The sequence below is a fragment of the Meriones unguiculatus genome, chromosome 1 (assembly GCF_030254825.1).
Source record: "Meriones unguiculatus strain TT.TT164.6M chromosome 1, Bangor_MerUng_6.1, whole genome shotgun sequence".
NCBI classification, from domain to species: Eukaryota; Metazoa; Chordata; class Mammalia; order Rodentia; family Muridae; genus Meriones; species Meriones unguiculatus.
Window position 1 is genome coordinate 135,752,324 of NC_083349.1, and position 27,996 is coordinate 135,780,319.

General features: G+C 37.7%; 1 protein-coding gene across 1 annotated transcript in view; it reads left to right on the forward strand.

Moving 5' to 3' along the window:
- Nucleotides 1-223: 223 nt before the first annotated feature.
- Nucleotides 224-27,996, forward strand: part of Meox2 (mesenchyme homeobox 2) — a 60,474-nt gene continuing 32,701 nt past the window's right edge. Inside the window, exon 1 of the mRNA XM_021649479.2 lies at nt 224-1,029. Within this exon, the coding sequence (XP_021505154.1) occupies nt 516-1,029 (514 nt within the window). The 5' untranslated portion in view covers nt 224-515. The remainder of the gene's footprint in view (nt 1,030-27,996) is intronic.

Below are 27,996 nucleotides of genomic sequence, written 5' to 3' on the forward strand. Positions count from 1 at the left end.
CTCTGTGCTCGCCACTGGCTGTTCTGGAAGCTCCCAGGGCAGGGCGGGCATGGAGCAGCCTCTTGTCCTGCCAGCAATTGGGAACTGGAAATGAGAGAGCGTGGTGGCGCTGACTGAGCGGGAGTTTTGGAGGGAGTTTGCATGTGGTCAGCTCCGGGCTCCTAAGCCAGCCCCCAGCTCACATTACACTCTATTTATAACCTCTCGGAGCCATTTCCCCCCTGAAAGCAGTTCTCTGGGACCACCTTCTCTTGGCTTCCACCTCTCCCACACTTGACATCCGAGCAGCTGCGAGGGAAGCTCCTCCAGGTCCCGGTGTTTATATGTGCTGGAGACTGGCCGCTAAGGCTCGGGACCAGGATTAGCCGGCGCTGCTCAAACGCGCGGCTCCTGCTTTGGGAGTGTGTGAGGTAAAGAGTCCTAGGATTTCCAGTGAAAAAAAGTGACAGGCAGAGCTTGGTGGCCTCTGGGACCTTCGCGAAGTCTTCTGCCTGGAAGCCCGAGACTTGCATGCCATGGAACACCCCCTCTTTGGCTGCCTGCGCAGCCCCCACGCCACAGCGCAAGGCTTGCACCCCTTCTCGCAGTCCTCGCTGGCCCTCCACGGAAGATCTGACCACATGTCCTACCCCGAACTCTCCACGTCTTCCTCCTCTTGTATAATCGCAGGATACCCCAACGAGGAGGGCATGTTTGGGAGCCAGCACCACAGGGGCCACCACCACCACCACCACCACCACCATCACCACCACCAGCAGCAGCAGCACCAGGCTCTGCAGAGCAACTGGCACCTCCCGCAGATGTCCTCCCCGCCGAGCGCGGCGCGCCACAGCCTGTGCCTGCAGCCCGACTCGGGAGGGCCCCCGGAGCTGGGGAGCAGCCCTCCCGTCCTGTGCTCTAACTCGTCCAGCCTGGGCTCCAGCACCCCGACCGGGGCCGCGTGCGCGCCGGGGGACTATGGCCGGCAAGCGCTGTCACCCGCGGAGGTGGAGAAGAGAAGCGGCAGCAAAAGGAAAAGCGACAGCTCAGGTGAGTGTGGGCAGAGCTCGCCCCGGGAGAGCGCGCGCTGCGCAGTGCAGGGGCGGGAAGGTGCGGGAAGGTTCTCGCCCCTGGCTAGCCTTTCCCGGCTCCGCTGGCCCAGTTCTCCTTGAAGCTTCGGCCCTGTAATTCAGGAGCACGTGTTTCGCTGAGGTTAATATATCTGCGCCCAGCTCTTCAAAACCCTCCAAGATCGCAAACTAGTTTTCCAGAAGTGGTGAAAAAAGGGCAAGTGACAGTGTGCGAAATCGGTTAAAGAGCGTGGCGGTCCAACCGTGAGTGGGGAGGGGTGTGCTCCCTGGGATGCTGTGTCCACTGGTGTGCCTGCCTGCGTGCCTGCACCAGGGTGCCTGTGGGAGCTTCTCCTCGACTTTTCCCTTCCAATTCCCAAATCAGAACAGCTCGAATTCTCACATCCTTAACCGGCTTTCTAGATGATTGCGTAGTATCTTGAACTTTAACTGGGAATTGACAAAATACGCAAAAAATACATTGCTTGTTTATTATTATTTTACACTTTGCTTTAAGAGTTCCTGAAATAGCACCCTAGTTAAAATGATTAAAAAAAAGAAGACGTACATTCTATTTGGTGGAAAAGGCATTATCTAGGAATCTAGAAGTATTTAAGGACTACATCTGAAGATTGTGAATAACTTGAAGAAAGATTGTTCTTAAAGTAATTAGATTCATGTGGTACTCTCTAGGACAAAATAAAACAAAACCAACCAACCAATCAACCAACTAACCAACCAACCAACCAACCAACCAAAACCCTGAACTTGTTAAGTGGAAAATAAAAGTCTTGATTAGTGGAGCAGTGCTCTGAGAAACCCCTGAATGCTGACTGATGGGGCTCTGACAGTGCTGGATGAAGATCCAGAGAAGATGTGGGTAACCTGAGGAGCCCAAAGAAAAGAAGCCTCCCTAAAAAAAGATTTCAAGGGCCTGAAAGTTCAGTGGCCAGTGCCTCCTGGCAGTCCAGAGAAACTGAAAGTTTCCAGGAAACACACCAAAGCCCTTAGCTATTTTCATTATGTTTCCAACTTTTCCCTCCTTCTTTCCTTCCTTCCTTCCTTCCTTCCTTCCTTCCTTCCTTCCTTCCTTCCTTCCTTCCTTCCTTCCTTCTTTCCTTCCTTCCTTCCTTCCTTCCTTCCTTCCTTTCTCTATTTAATTCTTCTCTGTAGGTACAAGGCAACCCGAGTACAGACTTTTGGAAGATGTCACATAACTAATTTAATGTTTGTATATATTTAATCTTCTGTGTTAGTGGTTTGAGAGTCCGTAATGTAATTCTATACATTTATATAAAGAATTGAATAAATTAGTATTTTAAGCAAGTTAGTCAAGGTGATCTGTAGTGTATGACAGTAAGGGCTCTGAATTTTGTGTCCTGTTGAAAGAGGACAGAAACTTTCTGTGACCGCAGAGTGGGGTTCTCCTTCCTTCCCAGGCTCACTGTTGAACATTTTCTTGCTTCAGAGTGAACTTTTAATGTTCCATTGTTATTAGTTATGTCAAAGAAAGAAACCAGCGCTGTCATTCTTTTTCGAGCTTATCTGTAACTGTCTATTAAATTCTAAGGCAAAGAAAAGGTTCCTAAGAAGGCATTAGAATGCACCGGGGTTTCCCCAGACTGGACATTTATGAACAGAAATGCTTGGATGGCCTGAGCAGAGTAACAATTACTTCAGCAAGGGCCCGAAGCTCTGACTCAGTTTTCTTTCTGCAGGAGGAAACTATGTTCTGCTTCTTAGCAGAACAGACGCCCTAATGATTATTCACATACATGAAGGACTTTCTCTTCAAGCGCAAATTATTTTTGGTTGGGGAAACAGGGAAAGTAAGACTAAAAACTGACTTTCTTAAGTTATTTTAGTAAAAACTGTCTTAACATTGACGAACAGTAGTTTTGATCACCTTTGTCAGGGGGAAATAACCCACAGCAAAGCAAAGCTTGTTTTCATCTTGTAAAATCGTGTCAGAACATTGAAACAAGCAGACAGAATAAAAATTTGTGTCGAGCCCATAATGTATTAATAGGTTATAAGAACGGGAAATCCAATCATTAGTGAAGATAATTGTCACTGGGATTGCCTTGGAATGAGTGTTCCCACTGATGGGCCCCCAACATCATGCACCAGTTGACTTGGCACACGTGTTGAAAATAAGGTCCATGTCTTCAGGCTCTGACCTAATATCAATTTGATCGTAGGTACATTTAACTTCAAGCCATCTTTCTCTCATTTCATCTATACAGTGAACAGTCAGTTCAAGGTCAAGTCATTTCATGCAATCAAGACAACATTTGCTGTACCAAAGGGTTAAGCAATATAGAAAATAGTTATAACTGTGTTTTCTTATCAACACATAAGCCTTACGTGACACAGCTTGGACATTTCAACACTCCTTCATAATTCATAAATGTCCAACAGATTATATTGGACAATCTGAGATTTAGGACTATAATGGATGATAATTGAGTCATGCGTGTTAGCAGCAATCTATATTTTTAGATGTTTTACAGTCACTGGGTACTTATAGTGGAAGTGTATACAATGTCTCAATCTATGGTGATATTAGAATCAACTCTCTTTATACCTGTTGTTAATACTAGTATGATAAATGAGTTAATTTCTAATAGGAATGTAAGCACCAGGGAATAGTGTTAAACAATCAAATCTGGTACAAACCTTACATTCTTATTCATAGTAATAATGCAACAATTTCAATATATAACGCTGTCCAGTATTTCTGTTCTGAAAACATACATGAAAGCATATTTATACAAACCCCAAAAGCTTACCAGTATGAAAGCAAATATTTATAGACTTTAGTCTTCCATTATCGCTAATTAACAATTAAAATAACCAATCTTAACAGAAAATTGTGACATTGTCATTGTGCGTGCTAAACATTTTTACAACTTTGGGCCAGCTCCCCTTTCCAGCAAATTTAGTAAAGCCAACATCTGCCTCTCCTTCAAAGGGACTCTTAAAGTTACAACCGTGCTTAAAACAATGAGCACAAGCCAGGTGATTGGGAAAAATGTCCATAAATACTGTGAACCTCTTGGCTTCAATTACACAAAGCCATAGAGCAGTAGGCATAAACTTCTCAGTTTTGTTGAAATAGCTGTGTTCACTTAATCTAACCAGCTTTTGCACAGTTAATATATACCATTAATGTATACATATTTATTTTCTGGTCACTTTAGGTTAATGAAAATAAGCACACGTTTTATTTTAAGGGAAACATTTATACTCCTTTAAAATGAAATGAAAAATTTGGGGATGTAGATTTTTATTAGGTTTTGAATCATATTAGATTTTGTGAAATTAGAAATATTCATAGCTATTATATTAATACACAGTATTGAGTCCAAAATATGCTAGTCTCTGTGTGGGGCTTTACAGAATGACAAGTATTGTATCTAAACTATACTACAAGCTAACCACAGAATAGCGTTAAGTCTCCCTAACTCTGTTATTCTCATGTGATATTTCCTAGATATAACAAGCTAACTATCATGTTTTCTGAAAATAAAACAAACTACTTTGTTATTCATCCATGCTACAGGCTTATAGCTTTTTGTATTTCCTTTGGAATAAATTACTAACGTTAGGATCTTAGATATCCAGAAAAATAAGAACAGTTTAAATAGCTCAACGCTATTGTATATAAAATGGCATTGTTAGCTTAATTTTAGGCGAGGCTATTTCTTAAATGATGAGCTGACTTAAAAAATAACAAACAAATATAAGTATTATTGAGCTACATGAACAGTTTCAGTTAATATCTCTCAACGCCATGATCAGTAATTCTTTTTAAATCATGTTCTTTCAGCTGGAAAGTAAGCAGAGAGTGGAAAACTCAAAGAAAAATAGAAATTGTTTGCAGTTCCCTGCAGATGTATTTCTTTATTTTTTGTTCATTTTAAAAGGAAGAACAGTCAATGAGAGGAATAGTGGCAGATTCACCTGGCATTGCATATGTAAAACTTCATGTTTTTATAGTAATTATGGATGAAAACAATTATGTTGATATTCTGTAAGCAAAATCCAGACAGAAAATTAATAATAATAATAATAACACTCATATAGATATTCCTTCTGTGTTAGGAAAAATATCCCTTCATCCTAATGCTAGAGAGTGTAACATATATTAATGATAAGGCCAAATCACTATAATAAGTAATATCAAGGGAGAATTAAATAGAAAAAAAAAGGTTAAATTTCTGTCATATCTGAGAAAATTTAGGGGAAATTCCCATATATAATGGAAATTAACTTCATTCATTGGAATGATGTCTGTATATGAATATATAACTAAATGGGATTACTTTTAGTTTTTTTCAATAAAAAAGAATTATATTACATACAAAATCCCATATAAATCTAACTTTAATTATAATTAGATTTAGACCATATTCTTTCTCTTAATTTAAATATACAACTTTAGAAAGTGTATTTGGAGCATTGCCGTAAAAGTTTTTAATATCTACTGATTAATGAAAGGGTAGAATGTTGATTTATTAGAATATAAATTATATATAAGAATGTCTTGACATTTTCTGTTAATATTTGTAATTAATGTCTCTCTTTCAAATAGTTTACAGTTCAAAACTTCAATTTACTTCACATTCCCCAATTTTTGATGATACATTTTTGAGGAAAATTATTATGTGTAATGAGAATATTAGCAGTAGCCCTATTCCTCGTTGATTATAATCATAACACTAAGAGGATCAATTCTTAGTTGGCCAGTAAATTTCCTTGGGCACATGGTATTATGGAAATATTCCAATGACTAAAACTTTTTTAAGAAGAAAAAATAAATAATCACAGACCATAATGTAAGACCTTAAGTTTGAAACCAAAATAAGTAAAAGTTATTTTTTATTTAACCTATTCATTTGATGTCACATTTTGTTTGTATGTTTCAGTGTATATTGACATACTTTTGTGGTTAACACTGATCATGATTAAAGTCCATAAAGATAGCGGAGCACTGAGGTTTTTCCGGTCGTGGTCATGCTGTTTCTAAGGTTGCTGCTCTGGGTAACTGCGCTGAAGTGAAGCCCTCTGAGAGGAGCATCACAGCACATAGTTCTGATGGAAACCCGTCATTACTAATTCACAGCCATCAGGGAGGCTCCAAGCCAGCCGTTAAGGAACATTGTACTCTGTGCAGCAGAATGGTCCCCAAAGGCCAAGCTTGACCGTGCATACTGGGCGCTGTTTGAAGATAGGATACCTCTAAACCTGGTGTCCTCTCTTAAAGGCCTCCTGTTTTACTTTATCCCGAAAGCATGAGCTTGTTTGCCCTTTAAGAAACTGTGCTGCACAGTATGTGAATCTTCACAGAACGTTTCCCGCCCGTTATTAGTGTGGCTGTGTATGACAGTTAGGTGTAGAGGGAGCCCATGTGTCACAATGTGTGCACGTGTTGCACAAGGACAGCGTTGTCAGACCTGGTCTCTCCTGCCCCCAGGTGAGATTAACCTCAGGTCACCAGGCTTGCAGCACATGCATTTTTACATTTTTCAAGCCATCTCCGGGGGCCAAAGTACGTACATCTTAAAAGCCAATCCATAACGTATTTATTCACCCATGTGTTCAAAACCCATGCATCATTTTTATACTTGCCAATGTTTTAGCGTAAAGCCTTTGGACAAGTATATTATTAAATTAACAGAAAATCGTGCGCTAAGAATATACATTTGTGTTTGATCAAATGAGTTAATTGTCAATTTTCTTCTACATTGAACAAATTATACTTAGTTAAGAGTATCCATAATTTATGAATTTCCAAGTACTTTATACTTATATTTTACTTATATAATTATATTTTAAATACATTTGTATTACTGTGTATAAGTTGTGCACTCTCACTGGCATTTCTTTGCAGGCAGGGCTAATAAAAATATTTTACAGATGTATTATTTTCTTACACCTGTATGAGTACAGGAATGACCAGGCAAAATTCATATTGTTACTATACGTTTTGACAAAGGATTTGTGTGAAGGAAAGGATCTTTAAAAAATTAATTTCTCTGCTTTTTCTATTCTAGACATATTATGAGATTAATAAATTATTTTAACATATGTATCATTAGGTTACTTTTTAAATTCAGCATTTGCTTTAAAATGTTTAATATTCCATGATATTTAAAAATGATGGTGACAATACTTAAATCTTTGGAATTTTGACTTTATTGATTGTACCTTTAAATTAAAAAGTTGCTTTTACATTTTTTATGAAATCAATTTATTTTAAATATCTTTAAATGCCATAATATTTATTTTATAGCCTTCAATGACACTATAAATTTTTCTAACTAAAGCACATATAGGCTGCAATGATTAAAATTATGAGTATGAGATGTTAAATATTTGTGTGGCATTGAGATTGATAGTGTTTTATTCTTATAGATTTCAGCTTTGGTTATATTTTCATAGAACGCTCAGTTAAGAAAGTGATGCAGAGGGTCCTGAACTAGGTAAAATGTAACACAAGTAAAAGAAAATATTTGAGTAATGAATTCATACTGAGTCTTGTAGATTAGTATGTATATTAAAATTCAAAATAAAGTTTTTTGATAACAGTAAAGCTAGATTGGGGTTTTGGTGTTAAAGGCTGTAATATGTAAATGTTTCTACCATGAAGCCTTGAGCTTGCTGCATGCCCAGCTGTGTGGAGGCACGCACAGGCCAGAGCTGGTAATCAAGGGTAGTCAGGACAGTCCCAACGGCCAGGCCCCTGCATCATTATTCTCTATACACTTGCCGAGATTTCCACAGTACTACAAGGAGGAAGACAATCAGAGCTATCTTACGTGAGCAAGGGCTACGAAATAAGCAAGGTGAAGTCGCCTCTCTGGTTTAGAGGGGACAGACAAACAGGGCTGTCCAGCTGAAGTTGGCCAGTGCCAGTAGAGTTTTACAAGCCTAGATTTTACCGTTTGAAAACAGCCTTAAAACTCTGCTAGAAAGGACTCCCAAATACACTTACTGCTGCAGTGTTGTAGTTAACGTGCAAAGGCTGGGGTAAAATGTGTGCAGCAGTGTCTACACAACAGCTTCCTGCGCTGTCAGGACTGCGCAGGAAATGTGTGGGGGACTGCACACTTACCCACCTGTGAAACAGCAAACTTGTCAGAGTCGTACTCTTCAGGAGTGGAAACAAGTACAAGGGGGGAGTCCCTTATCAACTGAATGCAAAGAACAGTCCGCACAATGCTGATGTTAGTAGCTAAGAAATGAGCCTCAGGAAAACATGATTTTTTTTTCAATGTAATACTCTAGGCACAAGAGTACACTTTGCTGTGATTTTTTTTAAACATCACTGAGTTGGCAAAAGGCCCTCATACTGTAAGAACTCTTGAAAACTGCTTTCTGACAGAGTATATGGAAATCAAGTGGTATCTCTCCCTGTTTAATATTTTTCAAAAGTAAAACAAGCTCTCACTATGTTTACTGCCTTCGACAATTAAAATCTCCCCAACCATAAGCTGTGTTTACATGTGAGGGTCTTTTTTTTCCCCCTCATTGAAAATATAAATGAGTGTGGATGTATTAAATGCAACAGAATGTAGATGTAAACCATGGAGACAGAATGAAATGCCAGGAAAGCCAGAGTTCAGGCGTCCAAGTCTGCAGTCTGCTGCTGCCCACATTTCCAGAAATACCACTTTGTGAACTTCCACATCCAACGTTAAAAAAAAAAAAAAAAAAACTTATAGTTTTTCTTCTAGGTCAGTTTGGCTTTAGGAAGTGGCGCTTTATCAAAATTGTTCTTGAAAACAGACATGGTTAGGGAAATATAAAGAAGTGATAACACTGTTTCCTGTGTTTGTGGACTTAGACAGCAGTTAACAAATCCTAACAGGCTTGTCTTCGTTCTTACTCGGCCTATCAGCCAAGCAAGGATGGCACACTCCAAAGGCAACTCTGAGCCAATCTGTTGATAACTGGTGATGAGTGGTGTGTAACAGGGAAAGTAGGGAAGCAACAGGAAGAGAAATCACCAGGGTCTTTCCACAATCAGGACGTAACAGCCCGCTAAAACCTTAGGTGACAGATCCCGCAAGCCTTCACTGTGGGCCAAGCCCAGCCTCAGGGCAGAGGCTTCCTGTGAAGGCTGGGCTCTCACGTGCTCAGGCAACAGCCCACCACCGATCTTCACACCTTCTGGTCTCTTAGTCTTTCTGAACCTCGGCTAGAAGTAATGATGTGTTCAAGCACACAAGACGATGCTTGAGGAGAAGCCTCAAAACCAACCTAAAGTTATTTAGGCGACAAAGAAGAACATGTAGAGAAGACTCAAGGAATGCGCAGTTAGAGAAGAGCTCCCGGGCTGCCTCACCGGGAGCCATTGTGGGCTCGAAATGGAACTCCCTTGTGCCTTAGTTTCCTCGAAATGAGCCTGAAGAGCATGTGCAAAGCCCCAGTGTCTAGATCTGTAAATATGACTTACTATTTAAACATGTCTGAAAAGGACAGTCACACCGTGGGTATGCATCCTGTAAAAATAAAAATGCATCTATTTTCATTTACCATTGGTATTGAAATACAAAGAGTTGCTGGCCTAAGTGACTGCTACAGATTGAAAACAATCTGCACTGTCTCTAGAATAATTTTACTGGCATCCCTGAAAGACAAGGAGATTCAGCCATGCCATAAAAAAAAAAAAAAAAAAAAAAAAAAAAAAAAAGAAATTCTCAACCTCTCCTGCTTGGATATCTTTTTACCTAATATTCTTGTTGGACATCTCCTCCTACCTCTCCATTATAAACCTGTTTTCAATAACATTTTATGATGGACAAAACAAAAAATGAAGTTGTACATAGACAGACACAGGCACGTACCCAGACATAATCATACTCATAAACACACACACACACACACACACACACACACACACACACACACACACGTTCACTGTGGAATATTCAGTCAAGAGATAGAGCTCCAATTAAATAGACTAAAACATGGCAATGAAATTTCCACTTTTAGTTAACTGGGAGAGTATATAGTAGTTTTCATGCTGTCTTATTGCAGGGCTGTAGTTCTTTCTTAATTTAGCTACTCCATTTAATGAATGGCAAATATATATATATCCCAATACTGAAAGTATATCTCGCACAGAATTCCTATGTGTTTTGTGTAGTGATAGTTTCTCCGTATAAAGAAAACAGTTCTCCTGCCACATCCTTGCCAGAATGTGCTGTCACTTGAGATTTTGATATTAGCCATTCTGATGGATATAAGATGGAATCTCAGAGGCTTTTTTTATTATTTATTGTTTAATTTATTCACTGTGTATACCAGCTGTAGCCCCCTCTCTTATCTCCTCCTAGTCCCACTCTTCCTCTCACTTCCCCCCTATGCCCCTCCCCTAGTCCACTGATAGTGGAGGTCCTCTACTATCTGACCCTAGCCTATCAGGTCTCATCAGTACTGGCTGCAGAATAGACAGTGGAAGTGGTTGAAGAGAGGCAACAGCACTGGAGTCTAACATAGATGTCCTCTGAAAGACTCCACCCTTCAGGGGATGGAAGCAGATGCTGGGGGCACAGCCAAAGTTTGGGCAGAGTGCTGGGAGTTGTATGGAAGAGTGGGGTAATAGAAGGACTCCCAGGGGACAGGAGATCTACAAGGAGACCAACAAAGACAACAAATCTGGGCACAGGGTGTGGGCCCTGTAGAGACTGATGCACCAAACAAGGACCATGCATAGAGAGAACTTGGATCCCCTGCTCAGATGTAGCTCATAGGCACCACAGTCTGAGACTTGATAGGCTTGAGTCAGATGGTTGAGGAGGTGGACCTCCCCATTTCTGAGGACTAGGGGAGGCAAATAGGAGTGAAGAGGGAGGGAGGGCTGGATTCGAAGGGAGCTACAGTTGACATATAAAGTGAATAAATTATAAAAGAATAAAATAACAATAAATTACAAAAAGTAGTTCATTGTGTCTTGTGTATAGTTAGTTTTTGAGGAAAACTGCTCAGGTAAAGGCAGCTCAGGATAGCAAAACACCCTGGATATGAACATGAGCTGCATTCACACTATTTAGTTTGTTTTTACCTTTGAAACTTGCCTTTCAATGTGGAAAATTCACGAATGCTTTCTAGAAACATTTTATGCTGATATGGATGATACTGTTCAGCATGTAGTTTTGAATAAATGGTATTAATTCAGCATATTTTACAATATATTATTAAAAAATCTCAATGAAGATTTAATTTCTTTCAAAGTTGTCGAATTTACAAGAGCGAGATCTCTGTGAAGTGACTTTCAGAAATGAATGATTGCTGCTCTGTCTACCACAGAACATGTAAGGAGAAAGAAAACTTACTACACACTTGACGACTTAGCAAGAAAACCTTAAATGCATTGAACAGTTCATTAACCCTGATTCCAAGATGGGTTGATTTCTAAGTTTACTTGGTGCACTCTAAACTCTAAGCACTAAACAAATCATCAGACTCTGGACTGAAAATCACACAGACTCAAGTCCCTACCCAGCTTTGCAAAGGCTTGTCTTGCTTAGGTTATGGGAGTGGCCCTGTAAAGTTGAGTAGAGTTTGTCTTTTTGGTCTAGAGATTGGTCTCTGATTTCCGGAGCCCAATGCTAGTCCTCAGCCCTTCAAGGGAAATCTCAGACAGTAGGTTTGAAACCTTAAGATCTTACTCCTCCCGCAAAAATACTTCTCATCATCAGTTAACAAGTAATTTGGTGAAACACCTTTCTTAGGTATAAATAGATTTTCCTTGAATTTTATGATTATCTTGGTTACTTTTATTCTCCTTTAATGAGCATAGGCACTAGTAAACTGTCTTAGCTTGATTTCATAGTTATGTATCTAAGGACATAGTTGCATTAAATGTTGACACATCACACAATAATAATACCTCAGCATGATATAGTTTGTATCCTATAGTGTACAGACTGGCCATTGTAAATAATAGATATTTACATAAAATAAATCACGACAGTGTGATCCCTGTACACAGATTTTGTGTAACCACTTGGGATTTGAAAAACTATTTCTTGTTTTGAAATTTTAAGTAAATTTTATTAAATTGTGTTTCAGTATACAGCAAATGCCTTCTTATGTGCACTCTGAAGTCGTTTATGCTGTCTCTTGCTAGTTCTATTGATTTTGAGATTTAACCACACTTTCTAAAAGCAGTACCTACTTATTCAGTGTATTTATTCTAGCCATAAATGCTTTCCTTGAGCCCCTCCTGTCTTGTTCACACCCTTCTTCCAGACAATGTGTAAACACTAGCTTCATCTATTCCTCTGATTACAGATCACCTCTCAACCTCTGAAGGGCACCACCTGTGACCTCTCTTGCTTCTTCTAAGTCTTAATGCTCACTAATTTCTTAAAACACAGATGTATCATAAAAAAATTAGGGATATTTTCCCAGTGATATTCTTTTTTATTTCTTGTCTAAACACAACTTGATTTAAAAAGACAGAAAATGGAAAATGGCCACTTCTATTTGCACATAGGCATATGTGTGCATCTCTGTGTGTGTGTGTATGTGAGTTGTTACAAATGTAAAGCAAGCCTCTCATATTTAATCAAGAGCTCTGCCATCTTGCTACACCTCCAAGTAATTAAGCCTGATGTCTATTTTTAGAAGTAACTTCATAGTGATGATCTCAGCTGACCCTCTCGTCTTTGCCATCAACCCTGTGCTTAGCGTGTTCCCAGTGTTTCAAAACACACAGACGATCCAAGTGCACACCAGTCATTGTACTGGTGTTCCCTTCCTAGTTTTATTATTTCTGGGATTAATTTAGTTATTTGCGAGGTTTCCTGAAGTAAATATCCCATGAAAATCTACTCAACTTCTGTAACATGCAGGGATGTTTTAGCTCTATTGCTCCTCTGCTTGGGAGTCTATCTCAACTTCAAATTATTCTACACCCACAGGATTGTATTCAATTATATGTCTTGACACATAGAATGGATAATGACTTTCAAAGATATTGGCTCTGTATGACTAAATATTTTGTGCAATCAAATTTTATTTAAAATTGGATGCAAACATTTTCAGTTGGGGAATTTTGCATAAAAATGTTTACATAGGAATACGTTGTTAATCTTCAGAACATAATTTTAAATACTAGTATTTACATTCATTGTTTTATTTAGAATACATAACATCAATAGTTAAAGAAGAGAGCATATATTTTAGAAATAGTGGTGGGTCAGAGGAAGAGTTCTCCTGGGAGGGATGCGGTGAAAACAACGGATTTAATATGAATTAGCATGTTGCATATTGGGACATTGGTATTTCTCAAAAACTTTCTGAGTGTTTCAATAACAGACAGCTGGCATAATGGACTTTAAGGTCTGCTCAATAGGAAGGAATTCATGTTTTGTACCGCAAACGTAGACAACACCCCACAGCTGCCAAGGCCATAGAGCCTGGAGGAGAATGCACTCTTGCCACTTCCCTGAACCTGTACAATCTCTAACTGTACTCTCGACATTGAACTTAGACCGGTGGATAAGTGTAGCTCTTACCCTGTATCAAAGAAGCTCCCCCTTCAAGCATATGTCAGTAAACAATCATGCCTAGTCAAAACCCAAAGAAGAACCTACTGCGGGGTTAGTTCCTGAGTAACACATTTACAGCACACCCCAACAAGAGGCACAGAGAATAGCATGAAGGAGGGAAGAGAAATACTTTAAAAGCCAAATTGTCAGGACACCTGTTGCATGATAGTCTCTTCTGAGAAAGGAGCAGGACACAATGTGCAGAGGATCGGAGGAGATGGATCTGGGAGATCTTGTTGGAATGGCAGTGAGGCTGTGAATGTGATCAAAACACCTAGTACGGAAACCATGACAGAAAGTGTTCCTAGGTAGTTCAAATGTTTGGAGAGTGTTGAGAACTACCTATCCAGAGAGTCTTGTGTCTTGAATGAAAAGTTGTGCACACCATACAAGCACTCAGGAGGCAGTGGTAGACGTAGTTTTTCAAAATAATGTAATAGATTCTTGAGAAATAATTACAGGACGTCTGTGACTTTTTAAATTTAAATAAAATGGTTCAATTCATAGATTCAGATTCAAGTATTCAGTTGCCAGCTGTGGCTGTTTATGAATGAACTGGGCAGTCCAGGCGCACAATGTTTTCATCAACCAGAAAGGCAAAAGTCTAACTTAATATTTAGCTAGTAAACAGGTATTGAGGATGTGAACCTCTCAACAATGAAAGAAATGATGAGAATTCAAATATAACAAAAAGAAAAAACACATCTAAAAATAAGACAAAAAAACCCACGGATCTCCCGAAAGGCCTTTGTAGAAATGTGTATCTTGTCAATCAAATACTGATTGAAATAAAATGTAATTGTACTATCTTAAAACTGTTATTAGTTGAACACACACACACACACACACACACATCCTGGACTTGGGTAGATACTGATAAACACATAATTGGAGATATTAAATCTTCAAATTATAGATATACAATTAAAATTAGATAAAACACATTACAACAGTGAGTATGACTATAAAAATCAGAACTTTGGAAGCAGAGAACCAAACAATAAAAGCATATTAAAAAATGTAAGATCAACTAGCGAGATTCTTTTAGGCCTCTAGAGGGATGGGGAGGAGAACATATTTCTGGGAAAGGGTGGGGAGCATGCCAGGAACTAAGCTAGATTTTCCAGGGAGAAAGTATGAAAACTTAATAAAATCAAACAGTGGCAATTAATGACATAGCATCATTAACTTATAAGGTCTCTCAAAAGATGTCATCTTTTGTAATCTTTGGTCAGAATTCTGAAATTGTAAGTTAAGCAGCTAAAAAAAAAGGCAGAAGTAATGAAAGGAGAGTTTTTATATTTTTTTTAAATGCAGAATTTAAGGGTAGCTTGTTCATCTTGGCATCGGGGAGCAGCAAAAGCAGGGAAGAATGAAGCATGGGAACTCCACATCCATACGAGGAGGCATCTGGGCTGCTGGGCTGTGGCCACACAGTACTCTATAAAGTGCTGCAACCGCAGAGCTCTGCTCCATGGGAAGGAGACTGTTCATCAGCGACTGCATTTATTAATAGAGAACAATTGGGGATTAATTGATAATTGAACTGCTGGCAGTTTGTGGTACAAATGATGATGCTGATATTATGAATTTGCAACATTTATGATTTAAAAGTATTTATCAAAGTACAGAACATAGAAAAAAATAAATGACTACAGTCAGTCAGCCAGGATATTTTGGGGAACATAGAAAGCATGATACACATGTGAGCAGACACACATATGCGTGCATAAAATATATATTTGTGTATAATATATGTATAAATATATAGAGAGAGATAGAGAAAGAGGGGAGATAAAGAAGGGAGATGGATAGAGAGAGAGGCAAACACAAACTGTCAAGGCAGATATCATTTTTCATAAAGGTTCTTTTGGAAGAGAGTGAGTCCAGACCAAATATAATTTGTAATAAAGTTTTATTGGCAGTGTAGAAGGATAGGGGAAACATTTTACTGGTTTACAGTGATTGAAATTTATGAGTTCATTTTTTCGTTGAGACTCATGTTATTGGTAGCTCTCAGTAAGTAAATGTGTGGATGTGATAATCTACTGTGGATTAATACATTGATTTTATTCCTGGTTGTAAATGTCATATTGCTTTCTTCATAGACACAATTAAGTAGAGGTAAGATATTATAATTAAAAAAATACATTTATAAGCATAGCTATGAAATGTCTCTATCAAGGACACTAAAGTGCATTATTGAATAAAGTAACCTAAATGGCTGCCCTCACAGAATAGAAATAAGTAATTTCCTCACTGAATCACTTGCTTTGAAAATTCTGGAAGTGAGAAAGTCAAACCAAGCCAATAGAAAATTTAAACATTTTATTCAAAGAGTATGGCATGAAGCAGATTTATAATTAAAATGTAACTGAGAGAGGTGCTGAGCTAGAGAGAGTCCAATCAACACAACAGCTGCAAGAGAAATGTTATTAAGGGGTTTCCTCATAAAGGAGTTATGTCATTCTCTGGACAGACACAAACACTTTGGCACATTTTTTTGTCCTATTCTTCTGGTATTTTTGAACTTTCTTCTTTTATTTATTATATTTGAAACACTTTAGCTGGAATCACCATTTAACCTTAGGAAGTGGCATTAGTACTTTTGTTCAAAGCTGGATTGTTTTGCAATTCAGTTCAAGAAAGGTTATTTTGTGGGATGATAATTAGAATCAACTCATTGATTTTCTCAGTCCAGCCACCCCAGATTACACCTATCCAAGAGATCTTTCCATGGGTGTGTGATTACCTAATGGCACGGAGTATATATATATGCATATACATACATATATATATATATATATATATATATACCTATACATGTACATACATACATACATACATACATACATACATACATATGTAAAGATGAAAGAACCGTGAGCAGAGTAAACACCTTCTTGCTCCTGGAGAAGACTACAATAGAAACACAGGACTGAACTGATGGGATTAAAACCATCAAAGGCTTCAGAAAAAGGACGATAGCTGTTGTCCATTGCCCTCACCCTCTCTTGCATTTTAGTAATATATGTGTGAAAATTCAAAAGCTCTGGCCTATGGAGGAAATATAAGGGGCTCTGTTAAAAAATAATATCAAATGTAGAGTATGATTTAGGATCCTAGAATCAGGTATAAAATTTGTTTCCAGGGTATTTTTATTATTGTTCTTAATTCTGCCCATTTAGGTGTTCCTTTATACCCTCATTCTCACCAAGGATTTCGTGGGAGTCATTTGTGAAAACATAAACACTCCTTAATTCAAAGTATTGTTCCATGAAAAGGATGATGCCTCATAGTGGAGAGCACGCCTACTGTGTGTGAGACCTGTGGTTTGATCTTCAGCATCTTGATAGAATTGGAGGGGATTTTGAAACCCCTTAAAGGCATCCAGGTTGTTGGAAGGATGAGAAAACTGAGGATTGGAGTGCCAAACTTAATATCAGTGTATAATGGTGCTTCTGATAAGGGTTTATTCCGCGACTTCTGCTTGTGTATTTCACTTTTAAGTTAGGTATTTTTATTCATGAAGATATCGTATAGTTAAACCTTTACTGTTAGAGATGATTAACCTGGCTCCTGTCAAATATAAGGGTTGTGCTAGCGTATAGATCGATTATCCTAACCCCTGTGGCTACTATTCAGTTGCTAGTCTAATGATGTGAAAACATCGTAAACACGTGTTTGACCGTATTTCTTTTATTTTAAATTAATTCTGGAAGGAATGGGTTTTCACTGGTCAGATCTTAATGTCCTTTCTATGTGAAATTGTTTTCTTGGTAAAAAGTATTCAGATATTCAGCAATAGTGATTTGGACCTTTCTATATTCCATGCCTATTCTTTAAATTAAAGTGTTATGAACATATCATCAATGACAAATAAATAATACTGATGTTTATGACAGTAATTAATAAACTAAACTATGGGGCATGTTTCCTATAGGCCCTTTGTAAATAATAGGCGTCCTTACGATTCATCATTTTTGCTTATATTACCTCCATATTATATCCAAAATATATTTGTGATTGGGTCATCCAGTTCCCCCCCACCAATTTAGGGTAATCTATTTTCTTTTCTCCAGGTATTTGAAAAATGATCATGCACATTCAGAAATGTGACTATACTGAATTGCATGGGTTTGATTTGCCAAAACACCCATTATGTTGAACATTTAGAGTGTGGTTAGAAAGAAGCCTGAGCTGTAAGGAAAGTGCTTTTGTGTGATGTCCACTTAACCAATAAATCTGTCATCACCAAATGGTCTCCGTTTCCTCTGAAATAAACAAATCACTTTTGAGTCCTTTGAAACAAGAGACTTCCAGGAAAACAAATGTCACTTTTGCTTCATCCTTTAAAATAACATTTTTCATAAGTGGATATGAGACACAAGAAGCAGAGGAGTGGTAGGGTGTCCACACCTGATGCAAACTCCAGCAGACAGCATAAGAGCAGGTAGTCAAAGAAAGCAGACCTTGACTCACCAAAAATGTGTGAGTAAGCCAAGAAAAAAAATCAGAAAAATTTCTGAGAAGAAAGCTTGTTTTTGGGAAAGAGGGACTCAGAATAGGACATGGTAGGGTTTTCAGGTCCTAATTGAATTAGCCATAGGCTAATTTTATCTTAAGTTACTAAATATTATAATTTTACTTTTTGGAGGTGGAGTTTATAACTCAGATTGGCTTGGGACTACTTCTGTAGCAAAAGCTGGTCTCATCCTTTACTACCTCTTTGATCCCAATGATCTTTATATGATAACTTTAATAAGAAAACCAGTCATTACTGAATCAGCAGCAGTAAGCAATGATTAATGAGGGATTCATTTTGTTTGTTTGTATGTTTGTTATCAGACAACTGCAAATTTATATTTTGTTACTATTAATCTTAAAATAAAATAAAAGAATCTTCTTAAAGTAAATGCTTTTGGATTTTAGCAGTTTACAAGTTCAGATATCCATTAAGACAAAATAAACAAAATGTCTTCTCAGCAAGAAAGATTAAAGTGAGTAATATACAAAGGAAATGGGCATTGAGAGGAACATGGAGAGTGAATTCCATATTGTGTTTACCATTTGCTGTCTATCCTTATTACTGTGTACGGGTACTTTTTTGTGAGTGCACACATAGCAGGTGTGGAGGGCAGAGGATAACCCTGAGTAGCAGAGTCTCCTCTTTCACCTCTGTGTGTTTCAGGGACTGAATTCCTGTCTTTAGCCTTTTTTTATGACAAGTGTTTTTGTCCAATAAGACATCTCACCAACCCTTCAAGTTAACTTTGAAAGGATTATCTTTAGGGATGTGGCCCCCAAGAGATAACCCATTCTCCAATAGATGACCGGTACACCCATATGCACAGAAGAAGCACTAAGTGGATTCGGTGGGTTAAAATTAAAGAAACCAAGAAAGAACTCCTGAAATTGGTGACATTGGGAGGGCAAAGGCAGGACAGGGGAGGAGGCAGAGGGGCAGGAATGGAGGGTGGACACATTATACACATGAAAGTAGTTCTCAAACAAAAAGTAAGAGGAGAGTACTCTTTTTTTCTTTATTATTATTATTATTATTATTATTATTATTATTTATTCACTTTTTATCCCAGTTGTAGACCCCTCCTTCATCTCTTCCCAGTCTCACCCTCCCTCCCTCTTCCTCCCCTATACCCTTCCCCTAGTCCACTGATAGGGGAGGTCCTCCTTCCCTACTATCTTACCCTAGCCTATCAGAGCTCATTAGGACTGGCTGCATCCTCTTTCTCTGCAGTCTACTAATGCCACCTCACCAGGGGGAGGTGATCAACAAGCAGCAACATTGTCCATGGCAGTCCCTGCTCCCCTTACTAGGAAACCCACATGGAGACTGAAATGCCCATGGGCTACATCTGAGCAGGAGGTCTAGGTCTTCTCCATGAATGGTCTTTGGTTGATTCATCAGTCTCTACAGGCCCCTCTGTGCTCAGAATTTTGGCTCTGTTGGTCTCTTTGTGGAGCTCCTGTTCCCTCCAGGCCCCTTTTTTCCTGAAGATTCTCAGCATTCTGCCCAAAGTTTGGCTATGAGTCTCAGCATCTGCTTTGATGTCTTGTTGGGTAGAGTCTTTCAGAGGCCCTCTGTGGAAGGCTCCTGTCCTGATCCCTGTCTTCTCCCACTTTGTTTGCCCTTCTGAATGAGGATTAAGCCTCTTCCCTAGGTTTCTTGGTGTTTACCTTCTTTAGGACTATAGATTTTATTATGTTTATCCTATATTATATGGCTAATATCCACTTATAAATGAGTATATACTGTGTGTGTCTTTCTGTTTCTGTGTTACCTCTCTCATGATAATCTTTAATAGTTCTATCCATTTGCCTGCAAATTTTATAATTTCCTTTTTTTTAATTGCTGAGAAGTATTTCATTGTGTAAATGCGGAACTCCCTTAGTCATTCAGGAAATGAAAATAAAAACAACCCTGAGGACTGTCTCTGACATGAACTGATTGGCCTGCTCTTTAATTACCTCCCCCTGAGGGGGAAGCAGCATTACCAGGCCACAGAAGAAGACAATGCAGCCACTCCTGATGAGACCTAATTGACTAGGATCAGAAGGAAGGAAAAGAAGACCTCCCCTATCAGTGGACTTAGGGAGGGGACTGCATGCAGAGGGTGGAGGAAGGGAGGGATTGGGACAGGAGGAGGGAGGGAATCACAGGGGGGATACAAAGTGAATAAAGTGTAATTAATAAAGAATTTTAAAAAACAAACAAACAAACAAAAAACCCTGAGATTCCACATTACATCCATCAGAATGGCTAAGATCTAAAACTCAAGGAACAACATATGCTGGAGAGGTTGTGGAGAAATGGAAAGCCTTCTCCACTCTGGTGGGAGTACAAACTTATACAGCCTCTTTGGAAATCAATCTGGTGCTTTCTCAGACAATTAGGAAAAGTGCTACCTCAAGATCTAGCTATACCACTCCTGGGCATATATCTGAAAGATGCTAAGGTATGCAACAAGGACATTTGCTCGATTGTGTTCATAGCAACCTTATTCATAATAGCCAGAACCTGGAAACAACCCAGATGTCCCTCAATTGAAGAACAGATACAGAATATACTCTATTTAATAACAGAACAAAACATTTTAAATCTCTTTCATAATTATCAACAATTGTGTTATTAATATTTATTAAAATTTTATTTTAAAATATTTTAAAAGACTAATTTTCACTATTAATTGAGTAACACAATCAATTGTGGGTGATATTTGTTTTATCATAACAGCAAAAACAACAAATAAAGTTGTTTAATAAATAAAATTTTTCAATAACTGAAAATGTTTTTCATCTTAATATTTGATAAACTTCTCCAAAGTGGATGTACTGAAAGTGACAAGGACTCAGCCATTTTCTTTCTGCCAGGAGCTCAGGGGCTTGTTTCTAACTCTTACCTTTCTCTGATGCTTCCTTTCTACATCATACTAGTCTGTTTATTTGGACAGCTGGTGCTGTGCAATTGTTTCAGAATTCAAATAATTTGCATTCTATTTGTTCTCTCTTAAGCACATAGGCTGGGAATATAATTTGAGGATATGAGTGTTATCCTCTAAATTCATGTGAAAAAAAATCTTAGCATGCTTTCCTGGTATCACTTTTGTGCAGGCAGACATAGGCAAATTTTAGGGCTCATTGGCAAGCCAACACGACTTCGTGGCCAGTTCTAGGTCAGTGGGAAATACTATCTTAAATAAATAACACCAGAGGAATGACACCTGTGATTGTTTGCTTACACACACACACACACACACACACACACGTGAATATTAATGCACACACACTATAGATGATAAATAAAAAGATCGATTAATAGATAGAAATATGATATATATTTTAGATGGATAAAAATTAGATAAATGAAACATAGATGATGATACATAGGTAGATAGCAGAGAGATACATAGATAGACCAGTGTTAGGGCACTTTCTTAGCATTAACAGAACTCTTAGTTCCATCCCCAGCACCTTGAAAATAAGATAAATTAATAACTTAGTTTTATGCCATTAAAATTACTTGTCTTGACTGACAGGAACAGATTTTTAGATGAGTTTGTATTTTCAAGTATGGAATCTTTTAAATTCATCAATAAATTTATGAATATGTTGGTTTTCAGAGCTTGTGGATATTTTCACAACTTGTATTATGAATCTATCAAAGGTCACTATTCTTGTGTGTTCTTAGTTAATAGGAAGGTTAGTATTCTGTCTATACACTAGGTTAATAGATGAAGTACACATGTGTGAAAATGAATACTACATTAGTGTATATGAAACTGAGCTGTTTATATTCCTCAAGTATCTGCTAAGATGGTCCAGGGCCTTTGCATTTTGAGGATTCTGCTATTATGATACTGATAATACCTTAGAGTTTGCAGACATAGCATGGAATATGCATTATTTGCTGAGTTATTACTTTTTATTCCAGAAGTCTTCACCGGTTTAAAGGATTTGTGCTTTTAAATTTTTACATGCAAAGCATTCAGTTGTAAATCTTTTGCAGTGATTTCATTCTGTATAAATCTCTAGAAGAAACACAAATAAATCACCCAGAGTACACTCAGTCACTGCACAGTGTGGGTATTAAAGAGGATGTGGAAAAACTCTGAAGGAAGGGAGGCCTACTCCATTGTTCTAAGCCAAAAATATCAAAATCTGGGTTATAACATTATGGAAACTGAAAGTCTGCTGGTTCCTATAGGGGATTACTGAATTTCCCAACTTTGAAAAGTTACATTGCTTCAAAGTTACAAAATATACCTAATTTTTCCAGTCTTTTTGTCTTCATTGCTGTATTTTAAGTTTAATAACTCTCACAGTTCCCATCTGCTAGTATCTATAATCTCGATAAAGGACAGAACAGCTGATATTCACATTCGTGGTTTTACAGCAGTTTGGTTCTGGAAGTATTGATTATAAGAATTTTTAAATTTGCTTTTATTATTTTCAATTGTGTATGTATGTGTTTGCGTATGTGCACATGTCTCTCTATGTGTGTCCATGTACACGTGTTTTTATTTTCTATTCCAAAGTTCTTTAATCAACATTGGAAATGATCATCACAAGCCTTCCGTAGTGGGTGAAGCGTATGGCGTACATAACTTTCCTTCTAATTTCAGGACTTATGGCTATCAGGCTTGAAAAATCACAACCCTGTTAGAACTATCTGAAGTATTTGAGGTGCAGGTTATGGAGAATTTAATAAGTAAAAAAAAAAAATGCAGTATTCATGTATTTACTTGTCAAAGTCTGTTCATTTTACATTGCATTCACACGTGGTTAACACTTGTTACCCTGGTTTTGAAATACTTTTGCTCACCCATGTCATTGTGACCACGGCACAGCTTATCATTCACTGAGGACTAAACACCTTTACGATGAATGGTTAGTGTCATCCAGCCAGCGGATTATTTTGCTCTCCTACCCTGATGAGGCACTAGATAGCACCAGAGACAAATGATTTTCATTATTTGTAGGTGGGCTGAGTGGAAGGAAAGAAATAGACTTCCACATTGTTAAGGGGAAATCCCACACATAAAAAGATTAACTGGTTCAATCAAAGCTGAAGTGGAAAACACTGAGAGACATGGATGAATCATGGGTGGGATAAAGATCCAGCCCTTGTCTTTGGGTGAACACCTATAACCCTGACCTGAATTAAATCGCTGAGCATTCACTCCCCATTGCCCAAACACACAATGTTCTACTCTTTTCTTTCCAGTCCCATTCTCAATATTCTTTACATTTTGAGCTTTAACCATGGAAAAAGATGGCTTTTAATAGATTATTTTAGACCCTACATGTTTTTAGATTTTGTTTTTTTTTTTTTTTCTGATTTATTTCCTTGTCGGCAATACCTTTCTGTATATTAATAAGTTTTGCACACTTTTTACTATCCAGTAACAGAGCCATTTCCTACTCTCAGTCATTTCAATCTCAGGAAAAAAGGTGTTTGTTAATTCCCTCAGTGATCATGGGGTGGGTTGTACATTTTTTAATGCTGTTTTACATAAAAATGATGTATCAATCATTGCCTTCTGAGCTTGAGCATCCTGATGGGCCTTTTAGTTCCTTACACCTAGGACAACTGTTGGTCACTGTTCTTTATGGAAATATATGTTAAAACTTTGATATGAGTTAACTAAATAACTGTGAAAAGAGAATGAAGTATTTATACTGACTGGAACTTTGAAAACTAACTTAAAATTACCTACTTTATAGTGTTTCAACTGTTAGCACAGTAATTAAACACCCTCTGACATTTAACAGATACATATTTTATGTGCACTTGCACAAACTGCAAGATCATTTCATTTTATCCAACTAACAAGCCCTGTCCGTACAATAAACATGCAAATTGTCTTTCAAAGGTAACCCCATTATTATGGTTCCTACACTTTTGACATGCATTTAAAGGAACCTGTGAAGGCAATGGTATTATAAACTGGAGGTATGATGATATGAAAACAATGATAAGCTTTTCTGATCTTTACTTGTGCTGATAGACTGAAAACATCTGTGACTCATTATTAACAGGAACATTCAGAACCACTTCAATATAGCTTCATAAAGAGACGTAGTAGGTGTTAACAAAAAAAAAGATTACTGATTTTTTTAAAGAAATATCCACATAATCAAGTAATAAGGATGAAAGTGGAGATGAAAAAGAAAAAAAAAAGAGAGAGAAAATAAAATCCAAACTTATGTCTCTGCATACCAGTACCAACACTGTGCTAATGGAATGAACATTCTCGCTGGGAAATAAAACATGATGGCTTAGAACATGGACCAGAAACCTTGTATGCAAGAAAATTACTTTAAATACAGCGATGCGGTGCACACGTTGACAGTAAAAAGATAGAATAAGTATTAATGAATGTTATATAGCCTTCAGACTTTTCAAAGTATTATGGCATAGTGGCCTAAAGCCCTAGATTTATACTGCAGGTAAAACACTTCTTACTGCCCAGCCCAGTGTTCTTTGTGTTCAAAAAACATCTTTTCTTGCATGTTAACTGAAAGAAAAAAGAAAGCAGCTCTTTTTAAGCGATATAGATTTCAGAGTAAAAAGTGTTATGAAAGACAAAAAGAAGGTTCTATAATGATGAAAGATCAAATGGCTAAGAAAATGCAACTAAATTTAAATTTATGTTAAGTTAAACTAGAGGAATGCCAAACCAAACTGATAGAATTTAAAAGAGAAGTGGAAAGATGCATAACTAGAACAGAATTATTTGATCAATAAATGTCAAAACAAGGGCTTGGGGAGGGTCATGTGTGGAGAAGGGGGAGGGAGGAAGAGATTGGGAGGGGAGGTGGGAGGGAGCTATAGGGGGGATACAAAGTAAATAAATTGCAATTAATAAAACAATAATAAAAAATAATTAAAAAGAAGATAAACTTAAAGAAAAAAACTAGAAAGAGTATGATAAAAATGGGACCATAAACTAAGAAGTTATGTATAATCCTGAAGAAGAAAAACAATAAATTTAACAATAGGAAAACATTAGATAAAATAACTGAAATAAAAAGTTAATATTCACTAATAAAATGGCTATTTCACAAAAATAAACAATGAAGTTTCAAATCCCATAGGAACTAGGACTTCATATCATACAGACAGGAAAAATACAAAGAGAAGTACTGTGGACTGCTTTACAAAGGTAAATGTCAAAACCAGATACAATCCATCAATTTTATTAAAAATACATGTTCTACAATGTGTGTATAAAAAAACCAAACTGAGCAACTGTCGCTCTATTAAAACATTGACTTTGTGATTTAGAAGCTTCAAAATGAGAAATCAAAAAGCTCATTCAGTTTTATTTGAAAATTCCATTAACTTAAGAGTATTTGTGGCGGGGGACGGGTTAGGCAATACATCAGGAAAAGTTGCAGAACAAATGATTCCCAAACCACTTTATAAAGATAGTGTTGCAAAAAAAAAAAAATAGTGTTGCCTCGATGTCAAAAACAAAACCTGTCTTACTGTAAAAAATAAATCAATATAGAGTAGAAATTGAATAATATATGAGAATAATGTTATACAATTAAGCATTGCTGGAAATGATTCAATATTTAGAAATCAACACAGTCTGCTGCCTTAAAATAAGTGTCAGGAGTGTACCAAAAATGTAAAATAGTCATTTGTCAAGTTTCTAGGTACGTTCATTCACCATGTCGTGGAAAACTGAGAGTGAAAGGGAACTCATTCAACTTGTGAGGAGTATTTCTAAGAGGCCCATTAGTGACGGAAAACTGAATGTTTTCCCTTCAAGTAGTAGATAAGTACTTTTTCCTTTTGAGGGCTTATTTCAAAATCAGAAGTACTTAAAGCTGTGTAAGTTACTTGAGATTACAAAAAAAAAAAAAAAAAAAAAAAAGGAAAGAAAGAAAGAAAAGAAAAAAAAAAGCATTGAGATTTATAAACCAAACTTTTATATCCCATACTTTAAAAATGTTGCAAATTACCTAGCAAGAATATTTGGGGTATATGAGCAATTAAAGAATAGTTTTACACTTTAGAGGCTGGAATTTCTTGAAGTTGATGGTGGGACACAAGAGCATAATGGGTGAGTCTTGCAGAATCAGGAAGAATGCACATCTCTAAAAGCCACGACACTCATAATTACTCTCAAATATGTTATCAAATAATGCAGTAAATTTAAAATCAGCTTCACCATTTCTGGCTAGAAGTCACAGTTCTGGAAGGGGCAATGTATAATACACAGCTGTAAATTCAACAAGCTACAACCATCACCAGCCAGGCAAAATTTGCTGGTACCAGAGTGGCACGGATGCCACGGTGGTAACCAACACCTCTTTGATTGTTTGTAAGGCTTGATCCACACAATGGGATCCATGCCTGCAACTGTGATGAGGGCCAAGTACCTGTGGCCTGACATGTCATAGGTCCCAGGAGAGAGCATGCTGCTGTTACTCTTCTAAATAGCCATCGTGTTAGATAGAAATCTAATGGCTTATCTACATACACACAGACTAGTGTATGTCTCACATGTCTTCAGAGAAGATGCTCTTTGTAGCAAATGTTGCTTAACAAGGAGATCCACAACTGATCAAGGTGCAGATAAGGAAAGACTGCAGAATGCTCAGCCCTAAGTGGGATCTATATAGCACACTCCCTCCTCCCACTGCTCATGGATCACTGTAAAAGGGGGAACATGCATATTGGAGGAGCTTGGTGACTATGGCAAAACACTGTTTTCTGGATATAACATGGCGGCAGCTGCATATACGAACTCACAGCAGGTGGTGGTGGCACATATAAGACCAGTGGCAACTCATGACAGATGATCCCAAAACCCAAGCATGGATGGGGAGGCTGTTAGGAAGTCCTGCTGATAGCTGAGAAGCTGCTGATAATTGGCCATTGTGGGGTGGAAGGAAGTTAGCTTTTAAAAGGGTGTTGTCCTTAGAGGGTGGAGCACTCCACCGGATGGCCACACCCGAGGGTGAAGAGCCAACACTGATTGCACTGACTAGATGGGTTTTACAACACACACACACACACACACACACAAGACAACGCAATGCAGTCATGAAATTGGAGTGTATAAAATTGGGGGTGGATCTTGGAAGATCTTGGAAGGTTAATATTATCAAAATATAATATGCAAAATTCTCAAGGAATTAATAAAAATATGTATTAAATGGGCCAGGCTCATTGTGGCCTTAGTGTAGGTGTGGTCTTTTTACATTGCTTAGTCTTTCTTTCTTTCTTTCTTTCTTTCTTTCTTTCTTTCTTTCTTTCTTTCTTTCTTTCTTTCTTTCTTTCTTTCTTTCTTCTTTCTACAATATCTCAGCCCATATGATTTGTAACTTCCTGCCTCCACCTCTCAGTGCTGGGTTTAAGGTATATGCCATACATCTGACATGCAATCATTCATTTATAAATGTGTCATTAGAGACATTTTCTAAAGTAGCAGGTGAATAACAGTATAAATGTCTTATTTATGGGCCGATTTACTGTATTGTTTTAGTGATCCTTGTCAGAACAGCTAATACTCTATGCCTTTAGTGCTACTACTCATGGAAAGGAATGTCCCTATGGTGTCCTTGGTGAATCCTTGATGTTTGCTTATCTATATTGTAACCAATGATGGTTACTCCCACAGTAAATATTGCAATGATACTATCATTTTTATTTGAGTTTAATAAAAAATACTCCATTTGCCATTAAAAAAATCTTTTGTCTAGCCACATGATGTTTTAAAACCTTTTGTTGTTCATTCCTTGCATGAACTATGGTAGTTACCAGCGTAGATGACCTCCTTCTATAAATTACTTTAGACAGGAGAAATTCACAGAAATTCTGATTGCACTAGCATGAAAAA